An 18,100-nucleotide genomic window follows, 5' to 3' on the forward strand; every position below is an offset into this window, starting at 1 on the left:
CACTTCATCCAGTTTGAGTCCAAGATGGAAACGAAACGCAAAAACAGTTGATGTGTAGCATAAACGTGTCAACGAAAGCTCGTTGTGGCTGTTGAGGAAAAAAGCACACTAAAATAACTTCATTGGCGAGATGTGAAACAGCCGAACAAGCGCTAGCACGAAGAGATAACTAAAACTGGTAACTAGCCAACTATTAACCTCCCCAGTCTACCTATTTAACTGTTGCTAACACTGAACTATATACTATAGCACCCTGTTGTAATGTAACAGCAAACTCCAAAGAGCTAAAGCTCACTTAAATATGCCTTTATTGAAAAAAACAAAAGCAACCGAGTCTTCAGAGCCAGTTAAGACAGCAATGTAGGTTAGCTAGCTTTTAGCTGCTAGTTAGTTCTGTTCACCAATAGACGGAAGACAAGAAGAAGAAGTAGTCTCTTTTGTTCCAGTTGGCATTCTGGTCGGCACTTCTTCTCTTCCAGATTTGTCGGTTCTCCGGCCTCTTAATTAATCTTTTCCACACTTATTCCAGCGCAGATGCCTCTCACTGTTCATTCAGACCGACTTCTTCATCCAGCTAGGAATTGAGCGCAGGAGGCTGGAGCCAACGCTGCGACTGTTCACGACAGTCCCCCAGCTGGCAGTTCAACCCAACCCCGGCCAGAACTCAACAAAACCACATCATCATCGGTGTGAAAGGGGATCCTGCAGCGACATCTACTGGCGAGAGCTGGCATTCAAGCAACGTGAGGTTCACGGAGTGTCGGGATTGCCATTACTGCTTGAAATTTCAGGAAATTTTGATTACACATTTAGCATGTATAAAATGGTTGCTATAGCGACGAAGGTAGACTGCAAACAGACTGTCATTGTTTCTTTAATTGTAGAAAGAGAGAAAAATATCAACGTTTAATTCATTTAAAATATATACATTTTTTATAAATGCAATATTTCAGTTGGCCATTTCCTTCAAACGTAACATTTACAGTCAACCTCTTTTGACTTGAATGGTAATTTATGAATTTTACTCCTTACAGACATGGAACACCAATGACATCATGTCTAAATCACTGTTTCATCATCCATACAAATACAAAAAAAAATATTTACCTTAGTTGAGCAATTGTTGAACAAAACTGATATGTTCCTGGAATACTCTAAATTTCTCCAGAAATTCCAATTGCATGCCTCAGCTAAAGAACATATTGTTGTTGATGCCACTGAAACCGGACAAATACAATCAGTTTTTACACTACAAAGATCTCCTGAAGACAAACGCCTGTATGACTTTTCCATTAAGTCATTTTTCCTACATTGCATAAAATTGACTTTCAGAACTACAAATTAACACCCCTAGGGTTTATTTCACCAGGAAACTAAACTAAAAGTACACTGTCAAAGAGTGATACAGGCGAAATCCATGCATTGGTTGCTTTAAACATTTTTTTTATTATTATTATTTTTATCAGGAAAACCAATGAAAATCAATAAACTTTTTTTTTATGTAATTTGCAGCAAGAGATTCCATGAGAATTAAAAGGAGACATCATATTGTTGCAATTTTTATTCACTTCATTTGTTCTCTGTTAAATACAGAATATAATCAATAATCAACACATTGTTTTATATGTTCCCAACAGAACCCTTCACTCCTCACACAACAGGTTTACTGACTGTCACTAAAGTTTCTAAATCTTTCAGCGTTAAAACTTTACTTTTTAAGTAAAATGCAAACATCAGGTGTATTCTTAATATTTTATCAAGAATAAAGCTGTCTGATGTCTAACCCTTCTTTTGGTATGACTCAGTGAGGAAAAAACAAGTAAAAAAAGAAAAAAAAAACGTATATAAATGTATTCAATGCCATTTTGAGTAGTGGAAGAAAGACGTAAAGTGATCAACAATGTCCAGTTTGTAGCACTGCCACAGAGATCGCTAGATATACTAACTTTTTTTTAAGAGAACTGACCAACACTAATTAATCAAACTGTTAGTTATTCTTGATAAATATTCACATAAAGCAGGGGTGTCAACTCCAGTCCTCAAGGGCCGGTGTCCTACAGTTTTTAGATGTGCCACAGGTACAAAACACTGGAATGAAATGGCTTAATTACCTCCTTGTGTAGGCAAGTTCTCCACAGCCTTGCTAATGACCTAATTGTTTAATTCAGGTGTGGTGCAGTAGAGGCACATCTAAAAGTTGCAGGACAGCGGCCCGTGAGGATTGGAGTTTGACACCTGTGACATAAAGGGATGATTTGCAATGAACTCTCTCTTAAAAGTAGTCACGTCTTTAGGAAAAAAGAAATATCTACGAGGTGTACGTGAATGCAACATTTGTTATGCGGGCATATTTTTTGGAGATTGAGGAAGAGATTAAATCAAATAAACCTGCGCTGGTGAGACAAGGAAATAAGAAGTTATATGTAAAACCACTCGTGGTTTATATTTTTGGTAGACGATAGACTACATAATGCAATTAGGTAATGTTTAACGAAACCGAGACATAGACTCTCATAGTCACGCCCCCAAAATCTTTAAAAGTCCCCTCAGTAGGTGGCAACTGGCTTCACTTCATCAGGACTTAGACTTCAACCAGGGTTCACTACAACTTTAAGACGCAAATAACTTGCTTTTCCTTCTCTGCAGGAAATCACATGGAGGTGCTGTTGTGCTCACATGACAGCCCGAGCTATGGCAGGAGAGATCAATGAAGGTAACGTGTGAAAACTTTTTTACTCTCTCTTGAGTCAGTGATTTCCATGTGATTTTACGTGACTTTTTTCGGTGTATTTGCGAAACTCGCGCGTCAAAACGCGAGGATTTTACAACACGCTGAGATCGCGATTTGAACTCACCTCATGAGAAGTTTTCACTGATCGATCGGAAACAAGTTGTTCCATCTCAAAAGCTCTCATTCATGTTCTCAATTATTCCCCCCAAACTATTGTTGCTCCTTTCTCGAGCCATGACTAGAAAGATCAGGACAAGTTTTGTTTTTTCTCTTAATCCTGAAATACTCAGGATTGTCTTGTCAGGTGTGTCTTGAAGGATTTACTTAAAATGTCATATCACGCAATTCTTCTTTTTTAATCTCTTTAAATATTTGCAAATGATTAATTCTCTCAATTTAAGTCCATCCTCGTCATTTTAAAATAGAGCAAACAAAAGTTGTCTTCGCAGAAACGAAAAGACAAAGTCACATGATGTGTCACTATCCTTTTCAAAATATATTTTTTTCTTTTGTTGATGTCATTTATGCAAAGTAACCTCTTGGGTGTTGTGTAGTAAATGAAATCTTTCAAATTTTGAGGAGCATGTGATGCTATGTAGGTGTTGTTCCCCTTTTAGGTTCAGTTCCTGCCTATTACAGAGAAGTGTATGAGGCCATCCGCTGCAGGACAGATGAGAGAGTGCAGGTGGAAGTTTTTAAGCGCCTTCTGGAAAGGAGCGGTCTCTCTATGACAGCTCTCAGCCAGGTGAGTAGTTCCTCAAGATGCTGAGAAGGCAGAAAGCTTAAGTATCTTTTGTTGGAAATTAAAGATGAAATATTTAATAGGGATGTAGCTGGGTGAATTCCCTGAAGGTGCCATTCCCCCTTTTCTGACCTTTTGTAGCATATCATTCGCTTTGTGTCTTGTGAGAGCTTTGTGCACACAGGAATGCAAACCACAGTTAAAGTTGGATCTCAGACTGAAAAATGTTGACCTTCTCTTTCATATTGTCTCCGTCCACCTTTTTTTTTTTTTTTCAGATTGCTGAGCATATTGACTGTACAGATGGATTCCTTACTAAGCTCACCCTCTATAAAGCGCTAGCTTTAATTGCTCTAGCCCAGCAAGGGAAAAAACCAAGTCCTAAACTCTTCATACATGGTAAGTGACTGTTGCAGTGACAGCAGAATAGTAAAGGTTTCTGCTTAATGAGTAGCTTGGTGTCCAAAGACGGCCTCAGAAATGAAACATTTGGTCACGTGCAAGGTGCAAATGTCACTCTTTTTATTAGCTCTCATGGAAGTTTTTCTTGACACTTTTGCCAGTAGCATAAATTCAGCAGCAACTTTACCTCAGATAACAAGTGATGTGTGTTTGGGAATATTTTAGAAAAGCCTTTTTGTTGCACATTTTATTATCCTCCATTATTTCTTCTATGTGGGACAAAACTGCAACATGTGCTGGGAGTCTATGGTTACAGTGGCTTACAAAAGTAGTTATATCTCTTTAACTTTTGTACTTTACAACCTGGATATTTGATGTACTTTATATGATTGAACAACAAGACGTGTTTATTGAAAAGTGGATATTGTTGCACACATTTCTGTGCAAACATTTCTGTTTGTATTCTGTGAAATAGCCCAGGCTGGGTGGAGAGTATCTGCAAACATACGTTTTCAAGTATTGTCGAATATATTTTCAATGGATTTAAAGGCCTTCACAGAACAGCTACATTTAGACAAGGGTTAAACAATGCACAGATGTACAAATCCAGTGCCTTCTGAAAGTAAGTGCTTTTGCATAACAGACTAAATATGGAGACATTCAAAGAATATAAATTTTTTTTTTTAGTTTGCTGTATTTTTAAGTGTTATGTTTTCCCTCTGTGGAATGATGATAGAGGGATATTTTATGGTTTTCCTAAAGGTAACTATTATGCAGACCAGACTTGGATCCATCTGCAGGCTTTAGTGTTGAATCCAGTTTTGTTTTTTCAGGTGTGGGCAGAATGGCAACTTGCTTCATGCCACTTCCTGTTCTGCGCCAGAACTCTCTTTGAGTTTGCCTCAGTAAATTAAATTTTATGCACAGCTGTCTTGGAATGTCCTGGAAGGAATCATAAAAGGTCACAGGGAATTACTGTCAAGAGCACTGTTATAGAGACAAACTGGGGAGAAAAAAAAGGTTGCTTAGGAAAAAATGGCATTCTGAACGGTTTTGAAATTCTGGTCACTCCTAAAGTATTGATTCAATCATGGAGAACAAATGTTAGCTCTGAAATGTGTGATTTACAGAGTTGCCGAAACCCCAACTCGGAGAGCCGAGGGAACTGAGCGCTCTGAGGATGCAGCCGGCTCAGGACGACGTGCTCACCATTTCACAGACATTTGAACAGCTTCTCATCAAAGACACAATCCAGGTGGAGCTGATTCCGGAGAAGAAGGGCCTGTTCCTTAAGCATGTGGAATACCAGGTCATCAGCCAGGCAAGGAAATTGAAATCTGAAACATGCTACTGTATCATGTTGACAATACTCCACTTTTTATCAAGTAGTTTGCACAAATCCACATCAGAACAGACTAAATCAATTGTGCTCATACCTGTTGTGTAATTCAGTTTCATTGTTTTTACTGTTTAGCGTTATAAAATATCAGTATACAGGCGGTATAGTGATTTCGACGTCTTCCACGAAGTTTTGCTGCAGAAATTTGCCTACAGAGTGGTTCCGGCACTGCCACCCAAAAGGATGCTGAAGGGAGGTAGGTTTCTGTGTGAACTGCACTGGTTAGTCTCTATTTGTTTTATTTTATTTACCAGATTTGTGTTCTGCATCAGAATTTCATAACGCTTTTATTTGTTTTGAGATAATTTAGGTTGAAATCCCAGCTTTTAAAAGTCTTTTAATAGACAAAGGCTTGGAAGGATTTTTTTCTAGTCATTTGGTTCTTCAAAGCTTTTGTCTGACAGAGACATAAACCAGTGATGTATAAAGTTAGCTTCTTCCACTTCCTGAAGACTTAAAGCTTTAGTGGTAGTTATGTGAGTTATTCAAAAAGGATTCATGGTGTTTAGCCATGGTTTTAGAAAAATAGATTTTTTTTAATGTATCATTCTGATAACTTTATCGCTGTTCCTCTTTTGATTTTGACACATGGAGCTTTGTTATTCAGATTTGTGAAACTTGTTAAATATTTCTGTTCATTTAAAATTAACAAATCAACACAAATTTTATATGGTTGTGCTGTGTACTTATTTAAGGTTGTTTGTGTTACCCTATGTCCTATCAGTCTGTCTGTACAGAGCACATTTCATATCCAACAGGAGGACGGGAAGGGATTAGTAACAGATTAATCCAAATGTATACTTCTGTTCTCACTTATTCGCCCTGCCCCCTCATTTCATGTGCACAAGTGCTCCTAAAAGACTGATAAGAGGCATCATTTCTCAGTTAAACACTATGATGTTGTTTTGATGATTTAACTACAATGGGTTTAATAATCTCTTGAGATTAATTCTTAAGCAAATGTTTGGATCTATGCTAGTTCCAGCTGTGATGTTGCTTTAGAAGACAGGTTCTGTAATTTCCCTCAGTGTTGATATGACTCACTGTATGCCTGCTGATTACTGCCCCAGCTGCTTCTCCGGGAATTTTTTGTTGGTTCTTATCTACACTAAACTATTTTTATCTTTTTTTTTTTTTTTTTTAAGACTTAAAAGGTCATGGATAATGGTATCTCTAGCAACTCTTCTTTGTGTGTGGCCATGACAAAGAAGAACTGTAAGACTTGAGTTTTGGTCTAAGATTTTTGGTCTTAACTGACCATTTTCTAGCCAACACTAGATGTTCTGAGATCTGAGAATCTGCAGGGGTAATATTTTGCATTTAGATAAACCTTATGGGATTATGAGCACTTGACTCTTGAATTAAACTGTTCATTATGTTGCCTTTGCACACTTCTAAAGTAAAACTCCAGATAATTGTTTTTTTTTCTTTCATTCACAGTCCTAACTTCTATGTCCGAGCGTGAGTTCATTGAAGGGAGAAGACGAGCTCTAATCAGATTTATTAACTTGGTTGCTCGCCACCCCCTCTTCTCCGAGGATGAGCTGGTCAAGACCTTTCTCACCTACAGTGGCTCTGTATGTTTTCAAGCATTTTCTTGCACAATAAGCACTATCTTCACGGCGCATGGGAGCATAGCACATCCTGTTTGATTCACACTTTGTCCTTTTCCACTCACCCACTCGTCACCCTGCTTCGCAAACAGGATGTCCAGACTAAGCTGCGTGACACTTGCAAGAAAACGGGTGATGAGTTTATGACCAACAGGATTGCAACCCAAGCTAAGGTTCGTCATGGATATGGTGACTCCAGGCATACTTTTTCCTACTGCTTTTACTTTCATTTAAAAACTATAAACATAACTTAGGAGATTTTGTTGGACCTCTTTTGCAGGAATATCTCCCAGCAGACATTCAGGCTCAGTTCTCAACAAGCAGAGAGCTGATTAAAAATATCCACAACAGCTTTCAGAGACTGCGGGACAGAGCTGAAAAAATGGCTGAGCGCTCAATGGAGAACTCAACTGATCTGGTCCAGTTTGGTCGAGAGCTTAGGTATTTTTTATTATGAAGGATATACAGTTAATCATCCTCTAGGATTTATGGCTTTCGCAGAAGGATTCAATCCTGAGTAGTCTGGATCCTGCAATATTTAATTCTTTTCTTATATTAATGTTTTCACCAGTGCTTTGGGCTCAGATGCGTCGGTTCTTCCTTCCTTGGCCTCCTCCCAAAGCAGCTGGGGAACTCTGCGTCAGTCTTTGAAAAGCCTGTCGGAGGAGTTTGCAGTTTTATCTGACAAAGCCGCTCAGCAGGTACAACCTTGAGTACACGCCCGCTGTGTTTTTCCCAAACTAAAACTTGGTGATAAATGTTGCTCTCTTTATGTCTCCAGGGCAGACGGGAACAGGACGATGTTGTGGAAAAACTGAACTTCTTTCTAGATTTGCTGCAGTCATACAGAGTGAGGAAGCTTGACTTTTGTTTCTTTTGTGCTGAGTCAAGAATGTGGTATGTCTACATTGTGAAAAATTCTTTTAATCCAGGATATTGTAGACGTAAGTAAGGGCTTTCAGGAGTTAGTTACCATAATGCACAGAGGGAAAGATATCAGCAGTTATGCTAATAAAGAAATCATTGGTGTATCAATCTTCCATTTCCCCTCCAAAATTAAACTGTTCTACAATAACAAACATTTGCATGTTGAAAGCATCGCAGACAATTACCACTGAAGTAACTATGTTGTTAATATTACCATTTTTACATGCAGGAAAGCTGAAATTGTGAAGCCTCTCAACAGTTAAATCTCACTTAGCTCCTTCCAAAAACAAAACACAGTTTCATTGTTTGGAGAGAACACTAGAACTTCCTTTGATCCTGTAAAATGAGATGTGTCCTTATCTTTATTTTTGTAGCAGACCCACGGAGGTAAAAACTGACTGGTATTTAAGCCAAGTTACTCCACTGCATGGTGCTTCCACTGTGGATATGATGCTCATTTTGTAATGCACTCAAATTTTTTTTTTTGTGCATTCAATTTGGAATTGTAGCTCAAAAATGTGCATTTTTGTTTTACCAAACTTTAACACATTATTTCTTAAGGCAGTAGTTCCCAAAGATTTTCTTCTGCCCCAGAAAGGAGATTTTCTGTAGAAGAAGTCTTATGTCTTGCAACAGAACTTAGTTCAGAAATATGGAGAATACAGAGGATTGTCACATGTAGAACACAACCAGAACTTGTTGGAAATGCCTCCAGTTTTGGCCATTGTTGTGACCTTAATAACCAGTTCCAGTCTTTTTTTAAAATTTAATTTTGGAGAGTTTCTGGAATATCTTAGTTTTTTCATTTTCTCACATTTATGTCCAATTGTTTTTATATAGTTCCGCAGAATGTTTTGTAACATAACTGACACATTAGTCAACCTCAAATCATCTTTTCCTACCTCTGTAAATTGTCTTTTACTAAAAGATGCAAATGTCAAAAATCCCAAAATGATAACTTTATCTCAAGTTCAACTGTTCTGTACTTAAATACAAGTGTTAACTCAAGAAGAGTGATTGCTGAAGTTGAATCGTAATTTTTAACAAAGTATTTGTTCAAAGGTGCGCACAGTTACGCAACATGGTTATTGCACTTTTTAATTTTATTCCTCAACTCCCACACATATTTACATGTTTGTCAGTTGCATTGATGACATGATAAAGGTGAAAAGAGTTTGACAATTATTTCCCATTATCTCCTCCTAAAATCTTTAACAGCCCACAGTATGTTATTATTATTATTATTTTTTTAAGTTTCTCCTTTTACGAACAGAACTTTTATTTGTGGGAATGACTTTCAACTAGATGGATTTATAAAATTGTAGCTCTTGTTTGTCAAAGTACTTTAAGTTATCCATACTTTTTTCCCAGTGCTTCTCTTGTCACTCATCTGTTATATAATGTTGTGGTGAAGTGCATCACCCCGCCACTTTCAGTCAATCAGTAAGAGCTGCTGCCTGTTTTTTTTCTTTCTTTTTCCCCTCTAGGATCTCTGCGAGCGTCATGAAAAGGGCGTGCTTCACGAGCACCAAAAAGCGCTGCACAAGTACAGCATGATGAAAAGGCAGATGATGAGTGCCACTGTTCAGCCCAAAGAGCAGGCTTCTGTAGAGCAGCTGGAATCACGAATCGTTCAGGTGATCTTTCAGTTTCATTTTGTTTGCCTAATTATAAAACTTTCTTTGTAAAAGCTGCTTCATCTCAGTCGTGACATAAGCTATTAAAATGGCAGTAAGAGCATTGTCATGGTGAAAGGTGACTCGTCATACATTTAATGGTGCTGTTAGGAAGCAAAGCCAGGATTCAGAGCTGGGGCAGGCTGCTGTGATGTGGACGTCAGGCCTTTTAACTCCTAAGACCCTTTTCATGCACAAAAACACTCTCACTCAGACTGGATAATCTTCAAATAGTATAGTCTCCTCTTTAAACCGTTTGAACACATTTAATTTAATGTGGTAAATCACAGACTCATTTGCAGACTAAAAACAAATTTTCAGACACTGGTACAAAGCTGAGTCCATGTTAAGAAGGTAATTCATTTATTTTATACTTTAATTTTCTTGGTGTTTTTTTTAATCTTCTGAATGCAGCCAGTGTGCTTAGTTTGTTTGCCATTTAAACACATTTTTCCGTTCATTTCCCTTAACAAATAGCATTTTAGGGAAACAAACATGTGCAATTTTAATATGTAAAATTGTTGTTTCCTATATTTTGGCATTTCTTCACTTATCAAATACTTTAGCATTTTATTTAGTTAATCTATTTCAGTAGTGATACAAGTGCTTTTTTTAAAGGTGTGAGGCTCATGGCCTCAACTTTTCTTATGTTTCCTAGAAACATTACATCTTGGACAACAGATGTTAGTTAGATTTTATGTTTTTCGATCAAAAACTGTGATACCATGGTTATTAAAGCAATTATTTATACTTTTGACTGTGTGGAGTGCAATGTTCTACTCAAAAATGGACTACGCCTCTAAAGCTTGTCTGCAGAAGGAAACATGCTTTAAAATGTCCTGGTAGATGGCTGTTCATGTCTCTGATACATCTGTGTGTAATGGCTCCTAAGACACTGACTCCACTCACAGTCCAAATCCTGTGAAATGTCCCAAACTCTTGACTGGGTTTTGCTCCAGAAATCCTATCCAGGCACTGCTGCTATATAATCCCTGTTGCTTGTCTACCCATTTTTTCCTTCCATTCAACTTTTCATTAACAGAGCACTCTGTAAATGGCCAGCTTCTTTACTAATTAACTTTGTGCCGTATCATTTTTGTAGAAGATTGCCTGCTCAACAACTGTCGAGTCAGCTGACTTTGTGATTTTTGCAGGCCATAACATTCCTACATTACAAATACTGTTTTGTTGGACTTCTGGTGGGTTTTAAGAGCTCCATTTTTGCATGTAATTAAACTTTTTACTAAGGCTTCACCTGTCAAATATAAAAATATTTTTGTCTTGAAGAAATATGTTGGAGAACATTTCTGTATTTTTAAAAGTACCAATCCTACCGCACTGCCAAAATGACATTGAACATCGAGAATATTTTTTCCTAACAACTGTTGTGTAATGAAAAACTTTAGGGAAAGGTAAGGCTATTTACACAGCACTAATATTACATTAAGGGATTCAAAGTGCTTTACAGGAAATGAAAAAGCCAAATGAAAGAAAACACATTTAAGTCTTTAATTCTAAACAAGGCAAGAAGTTGCAAAAAGTAATGTATTCAGTCAAATAAAAGTAAAAAAGGCAAGCATTTCTCAAGCAAAGTAAAGGTCCAGACACTGTGCATTCCAAGATTATTGTCTGGGGAATGCGCTTTATGAAAGAACTTTCTTTTTTTAACAAAAAGGTAATAGCTTCCTCTTGTTCACATCTTTTTCATTATCATTTGACATTAATCATCAGTTTTCTGTTTTGGCATAATTCTTTTAATAGCAAGAAAGTGCCATCCAGACCATGGAGCTCCGCAACTATTTCTCCCTGTTCTGCCTTCATCAAGAGACACAGCTTATCTTCACCTACCTTCCAATCACTGCCAACATTCTTGGGGCTTTCGTTAACTCGCAGGTCCAAGGACACAGAGAGGTAAGGCTGTATGGAAATGGGTTTTCCTCCAGCTCGCCTTGATGTCGACTCAGCACCTCTTCAGTGGGAATGGCCAATATAGTTTTAGATTGGCTCCTAACATCTAACAAAAGAGCTAATACTGAAGGGTGTGTGACTGGATTAGAGCTACCGTATATTTCCCATGAAAAAGTGCATATCACATACTGCATGTCCTCTTTCTGTTTTAAAAAGAGGTATATCTTTTATTTATATATACATTTAAGTCTGTCTTTTTGTTATATTTAAATCTGGTTGCATTTTTGGATTAGGTTTTTTTTTGTTCCAAAAATACATATTTTACATAAAGACAAACCTTTTTTTGTTTTTCTTTCTGTTTTCCTTATCAGATGGGTGATGTGTGGAATGAACTCCAACCTAAGCTCGGGTGTCTCTTTGGCAGTAATAACGGACTGAAGCCTCCAATCTGAAAACACATGCAACGCAGAAGATAAGCACTCCTACAGATGAAGATCACCAACTGGAAAATGAAAAGCTCTGTGAGCCAATGCCTGAAAATGTTTTAGGCACAACTGCTCCTATTTCCATTCAGTAAAATGGTTTCTACTGTGATTAACTGCATGCAAGTTTGTGTTCTGTGATGTTTTTATTTCAGAATCAACTTTTACAGATATAAGCACAGTAACAAGGTGTTATTATAAAAGGGATCTAAAATGGTTAACACTCATTCATTCTGATACAAAATGATCTGTTTACAGTTTTTCAGAAGTTGCACACTAAGATGCTGACACTGAGATTTCAGTCTTTCTGGATGTTTTTTTAATCTATCAATTGCATTTTCATGAATAACTTTATTGCTGTACAAATGCTACATGCCTGCATTGTTTATATTCTCGACAAACCTGTTTTTTTTTTTTTTTTTTAATGTTTGGACATGAAAAAATGTGACTAGAAACGAGAACATATTTTAAACAACTTCTTCAGGTAAATAAAGGACACTCCAAATAAACCAAAAGATACTTTGCAAATCCTTATCTGACAATGAGTCATTATATATCTGGAAACAGCAAAGGTTGCAGGCACTCTAAAAGCAGTTTTGCAAGTAGAGTTTGCTAATTTTCTTTGAAAATTCAGTTCAACAGATATTGAACCAGAAAACCATGCTTATTCTAATTCATTCACAACACCCCTTTAATTTTTGACTACTGTAATGGGTCTTTAATCCTCCAACTTTAAGTTGTCACTGTATTTGATTCAATTTTGAACTCAGTTTTCTTTTGCAGGTCCTATATTATAAGATTATATATATCAAAAGATTTTATATTTTAATAAACAAATTGAAAGGAGAATTGATGACAATTAATGAATCTGGGTGTAACAATGAGATTCATACACTAGAAATGCCTGTTAATCACACCAATAGTAATAGGATGCACAAGTATGAAACCCTAATAAATTTAGGTTTAAAGTTATCTTACTTTTTCAGACATGTTTCTGTTGACTGGATGTAACAATATTAAAACCAGTGAACCTATAACTATATTTTGTATTAAAAGCTAAAAATATATTGTACTAACTACATTTTGCTGAATTTTGTTCAGAAATAAACTTGCTTTCAACATGCTGCTGCTGCTGCTTTGATTAACATGCTATTTCTCAAGAAGACATCCAATGACACGGGTTACAGAAAAAAATGTTTAATTCTACTTGTTACAGTTGAAAAGTGTGTACAGTAAACGCTTCTTCTTCCTATCCAAATGGTCATCTCATTCCTTTCACTAAATGAACAGTGGACACCAACAGTTACTTTCAGTAATAATTGTCAAAATGTAAGCACCCAATTTGTTCCTCATAGTCCCAGACATAAAACACTACAAGGTTTCACATCAAAGCTCCTGAACCTCCTCCAGTTTGTGACTGAGAATCACGTCCTCACCCTGGAACTTGAAGTATCCCACAAATTTCTTCTTCTGTAGCATCAAAGGGAACCACAAGACATCATCGGCCCACATCTGACTGAAAGGGATTTTGTCGCAGTCAAACCACTGAGGCCTCATTTCTATAAAACACAATACATGGAAAAATTAATCATACTGAACAACTCAAATGTGTTCTTCAGATACATGATGACCAATGTACAGATGGCTGAACAAAACTCAAGCAAAAGATAACAAAAATAAACACCTCATACAACTGTAAAGTATGGTGGTGTCTTGCAGTCACTGAGAAGACCATAATGTCATATTTACACTTAAGTATTCTAGAGTCAAATTTGTGGCTATCTGATGCAATGGTCCAATTTAGAAGCTTTTCCTAAATTGGACCATGCAACCGGTCAATGATCCCAAACACAGCAAATCTACAACAGAGTGGGTGAAAAAAGAAAAGAATCAAGGTGTTGCAATGACCCATCTAATGTCCTGTCCTCAACCTTAATGAAGCGAATGAATGCCATATACAGTTAGGTGGGCAAGAATGCTTCCACAACAATCATGAGGAAATTTATTTAAGTTGCTTAAGATGGTTCTTCAAGCTGTTGAAGGATGGGATATACCAGAGTTGACTTAAATTTGGCAATGACCAAGTTATTTTATTATCAAAACAAATGCCTGTGAATTATTTAAATCCTCAAATAGCTTTCAATACCCATTTGCTTTTTCTAAAATAAAATAAATCATGCACTTCAGAACCAAACGAGGAGAAGCAGCTTTCAGCATCTATGCACCACAAATTTGGAACAAACTTCCAGAAAACTGTAAAACAGCTGAAACACTGACTTCTTTTAAATCTCAACTAAAAACCCACCTGTTTAGAATTGTATTTGAAATATAATCAATTACAAATTTATTGATGGAACTTGACTTAATGATTGATTCTATATTGTATTGTGTTTCTGTGTTTGTAATGATGTAAAGCACTTTGAAATGCCTTGCTGCTGAAATATACTATACAAATAAAATTTGATTGATTGAATTTGATTCTTTTTTAATTAGTCACACTTGAAATGTTCTCTTCTCCTTCATTTTCTGGACTCTGACTTCTATTACCCTCCAGACCTTTTACTTCAAGTGTTTCGTCTGACTACATCAGGAATTATACTTCTCTGTATCTTTGTATGTTTGGTCTCCACATAGTTAACCTTGACTTATTTCTTACAAAGTAAACAGGACTGCCAAGTATTTAATCTTGCTACAATTCCCTCTTTGCTCTTAAAGGTGCATTGACACATTTAAGTCTTCCTTCTAAAATAACACCTAAACCTACCCCCTCCCCCCGCGGTGAGCATATTTAATTCAATCACTGTTCTTGTAGGGAACTGTAAAGAGTGGTATCATAGATTGAATGTTTCTTTTAGGTTTTTGAAAATATTATGTGCTATATGACTTGTCTGCGTGTAGTTTTTTTTGCATTTTCTCAAAATGTTTGGTTTTTAACTAGTTTTCAGATTAGTCTCAATATATTAACACAATTATTTCCCCTATGAATCATACAAGCAAAATACAGGTAGTTAACTCATCAAGGGATGAACCTGGATTGTGCCTTTGTAATATTAGTAAGCTTGGGATGCCTACTTGAATCTTCACTAACTTTCTGTGTCTACTTTAAACGTTGAAGGGTCATAAAAGACTCAAATCCAGACCTCAGCATGCCTCTCAACCTTGCAAACTGTAGAAATTGTGATTGAGACTGAGTTTGTAATAACATTAAAAGGAAGTCAAGTTTAAAAGGAACTGAAACCAAAATGGTAACATTTGCTTTTTCTTAAATCTATTACTTGGAATGGTGTTCAAAAAGGTTATTCCCCCAGTTTTTTTTATGAACTTCTCCCTTTTTAAAGGAATCTACTTTGGTTTTTTGAGAGAAAGTCTTACCCTCTGATTCTGTTGGTTCACCGTTATATTTGTCAGCTCTGAAGATGTGGACGTCAAGCATCTCTGTTTCTCCAACAAATTCAAATTTGATATTTCCAATTTTGTCCAGAACGTCCACTGTGAGGCCACTTTCTTCCTGAAGTTCCCTAGAGGGAAGAATAAAAAATAATTGGTTGTATTTGTGCAAGTGCACTTTCATATGGAGACTAAAAGAGCCTAAGGTTTTAGTAGAACACGTAGGAATACAAGTGAAAGCTATGCATGAAACCTAAAAGACTGATCAAGAAATTCAGAAACTCCACTATTATTTTATATGATATCACTTTATCTCATGGGTGCCCAAAGTCGGTCCTCGAGGGTCGGCATCCTGCATGTTTTAGGTTTCTCCCTGGTTTAACGCACCTGGATCAAATAATGGCTCGTTAAAAGGTCTAAGAAGAACGCTGACATGCTGAGGAGGTTGTTGCTACCACCAAAGAGAGAACTAAAACGTGCAGGATGCCGGCCCTCGAGGCGTCCTTTGGGCACCCCTGCTTTATCTGGATGCCCTGATTTCCACTAGTTGAAGAAGCTAACAATCAAAACAATTATGAAATCTTCTTATGTTATTTATGAATGATACTTTAGGCTTGGTAGACATGGCCTTGACAGCTATCAGACTCAGAGCAGTCAATATAGCTGCAGTGCATCAAGTTAAGGTCACCTGTCCAGCGCTATATTGTGCAAAGCTGAACAGGCCAAAATGATGTGACTCATTTCAACATAACACCGCACACTGTCTCTTGTCTTGAATGCCTGCATTCCAGATTTCCCACAGACATATCCCAGTATTCAAAACTGTAGAGTGGACCTGAATTGTTATTGAAATGACATTGGCTTTGATGATAGGTTTAATTTAGCTGCCACTCATCGTTATGGATAAAAAATTTGTTTGATCCACAAAGTCGTTGGTCCTGGATTAGATAGTTCTTCTCTAGTGATGTGCAATATACAGTAGGTTGGGTGTATGGCTTTATTGTACTGTAATGATGAATGAGAAGATGTTCTTTTGTGGATATTTTTCTTTGTCAATCTGTTCAGTGCAGCACTTTAGAGTTTAAGGAGTATGACGTATCCTGTTCGCATTTACACGCAGATTTCAAGGTCAGATTTTAAATGCTTTGTGTAAATGACCAACAATTATTCCTATAAATAGTCCACATTTCATGTCAAATATAACACCTCTATTTTTGAGAAATGGGAGCTTAGTGACTGCCATCTAAAAATTAATTCTATTTTAAATGCTAAATATACCCTATTCTGTCAAACTGAAAGTCAAGCATACAATTTTGTTATTTTACTGGGGAAATTTTTTATAAATTACATCCAATGTGTTTTAAAATGTGCTACTTCTCTTTGATGACAACTACTGCCACTATTTCTTGAATGTGCACAGCTTGATTCCAGAGGCGGTTTTCAAGTTTAACTCTGTGAAGCTTTGGGAGCCAACTGTGGCCCAAGCAAAAACTTATATAAATGCGACATTTTCCATTTCAAAAGCACTGAGAACAGATGCTCAACAACACAGAAGTGAAATATATTTGCATATTATGAATAATGTAACTATTAAACACCCCTGCACACAAAGCAGTTTTCTCTGTTTGTTTGGAGACAGTTTTGGAGTGGGCCTAAATGCCTTCAGGCTGTGCTCCTTCACTTCTGGAATAATAAGATATTGTCCCGACTAAAACGTTTATTCTTTTTATATATCCTAGCAAAACATTCGCAATTCTTTTTTCTGTTAATCTCAACAGCCTACTCCCACTGCCTTTGTTTTTAAATGTAAATACACTGAATGTGTGATCCCAAAAATGTAAAACAGAGTTGCGTTTCGCAAGCAGACCAAAATTATGCCTCTCCTTTTAAAATTTTAGAGTCTCTGTCCATTTTACTCAATCCCATCAGGTAGCCGTAGATTGCCATCCACCCTGAGCCTGGTTCTGATGGAGTTTGCTCATTGAAAGGGAGATGTTCCTCTCTACTGAGGGTTTGTGCTTCATCAAAAATTGAAGCAATTTGCTGGTTTTTCAAGATGGACTTTTTTTTCTTTACTGAATTGTCTGAATCTGACTGGATCAACTTGGACTTCTCTGTTAACTCTGTTACACATGTAATAAAAATATTTTTGGACAAATATTGAACAGCTGTCTACTTATTAATTTAATACCTGCAATAATTTAGATTAGATCCTATACTTACATTACGCTTTAACACAAACTACAACATTAACCTTAAGTTAAATAAATATTCTTCTTATAATACCTTCTAGCTGCTTCTTCAATGGTTTCTCCAGGTTGAACTTTGCCCCCAAATCCGTTCCACTTGCCAGCACCAAAGCCTCTCTTCTTCATGCCCAGCAGCACTCTACCTGGCTGGACCACCAGGACCAGAGTGAGCAGCTTGGAGGTCAACATCTTACCTGAGAGGAAGAAAGAACTTTCTGAGCAACAGAAAAAAACACAATGAGCAATAAGCAACAGTTCCTGCAATATGGGGTGCTAACCGATGTTGTCATTAAATGTTGCAGAACAAGGTCAGATCAAACAAGTACCTTTTATTCATGAAAACAGTCCACCTCACGAAAGACTCCCGCGTGGAGAATCCAGATGTCGTCACATGATAACAAGATTTGTAAACGAAAGGATCGGTCTGACTAAAGTCAGATTCAACGCATGTGGCCCATCTTTTGGTTGTAGGGTCTGTTGCAAGTGTTACTTTGAAATATGTCCGACTAGAAAAATGAAGATTTTTTTTTTGTCCCGTTTTCTTATTTCAAAAACTGGTGCTGCCATATTTTGCTAAGAAGTTG

The 18,100-nt window shown here is 36.9% G+C and overlaps 2 protein-coding genes across 3 annotated transcripts; one reads left to right on the top strand and one right to left on the bottom strand.

The window, feature by feature from the left end:
- The first annotated feature begins 611 nt into the window (after positions 1-611).
- snx8a (sorting nexin 8a) lies at positions 612-13,001 on the top strand. Of its 2 annotated transcripts, none has more exons than XM_028042095.1 (14): positions 612-743; positions 2,647-2,713; positions 3,349-3,476; positions 3,752-3,872; positions 5,006-5,196; positions 5,350-5,470; positions 6,715-6,851; positions 6,980-7,060; positions 7,168-7,328; positions 7,459-7,588; positions 7,669-7,737; positions 9,302-9,451; positions 11,252-11,401; positions 11,770-13,001. In XM_028042095.1, the coding sequence occupies exons 2-14, from the start codon at positions 2,677-2,679 to the stop codon at positions 11,848-11,850; spliced, it is 1,557 nt and encodes a 518-aa protein (XP_027897896.1). In that variant the 5' UTR covers positions 612-743; positions 2,647-2,676; the 3' UTR covers positions 11,851-13,001. The 2 variants fall into 2 exon arrangements, with proteins under 2 accessions (XP_027897896.1, XP_027897899.1); XM_028042098.1 differs by lacking the exon at positions 612-743 and adding an exon at positions 2,382-2,480.
- A 60-nt stretch (positions 13,002-13,061) lies between these two features.
- nudt1 (nudix (nucleoside diphosphate linked moiety X)-type motif 1) lies at positions 13,062-18,018 on the bottom strand. The gene is made up of 4 exons (XM_028042099.1): positions 17,843-18,018; positions 17,554-17,710; positions 15,253-15,398; positions 13,062-13,439 (listed from the first exon to the last, which is right to left on the bottom strand). Exons 2-4 carry the CDS (start codon positions 17,703-17,705, stop codon positions 13,267-13,269), a joined length of 471 nt encoding a protein of 156 aa, XP_027897900.1. The 5' UTR covers positions 17,706-17,710; positions 17,843-18,018; the 3' UTR covers positions 13,062-13,266.
- Between the last annotated feature and the right edge of the window lie 82 nt (positions 18,019-18,100).

This window comes from Xiphophorus couchianus, chromosome 16, assembly GCF_001444195.1.
Source record: "Xiphophorus couchianus chromosome 16, X_couchianus-1.0, whole genome shotgun sequence".
Lineage (NCBI taxonomy): Eukaryota > Metazoa > Chordata > Actinopteri > Cyprinodontiformes > Poeciliidae > Xiphophorus > Xiphophorus couchianus.

Excerpts from the sequence above, each read along its gene's own strand:
- snx8a (XM_028042095.1), top strand. The coding sequence starts at position 2,677 with ATGACAGCCCGAGCTATGGCAGGAGAGATCAATGAAG. Across the intron at positions 2,714-3,348 it reads GGCAGGAGAGATCAATGAAG|GTTCAGTTCCTGCCTATTAC; the intron begins GTAACGTGTGAA and ends TTCCCCTTTTAG. Across the intron at positions 3,873-5,005 it reads TCCTAAACTCTTCATACATG|AGTTGCCGAAACCCCAACTC; the intron begins GTAAGTGACTGT and ends TGTGATTTACAG.
- nudt1 (XM_028042099.1), bottom strand. The coding sequence starts at position 17,705 with ATGTTGACCTCCAAGCTGCTCACTCTGGTCCTGGTGGTCCAGCCAGGT. Across the intron at positions 15,399-17,553 it reads ATTGAAGAAGCAGCTAGAAG|GGAACTTCAGGAAGAAAGTG; the intron begins GTATTATAAGAA and ends TCTTCCCTCTAG. Across the intron at positions 13,440-15,252 it reads TGAACCAACAGAATCAGAGG|AAATGAGGCCTCAGTGGTTT; the intron begins GTAAGACTTTCT and ends TGTGTTTTATAG.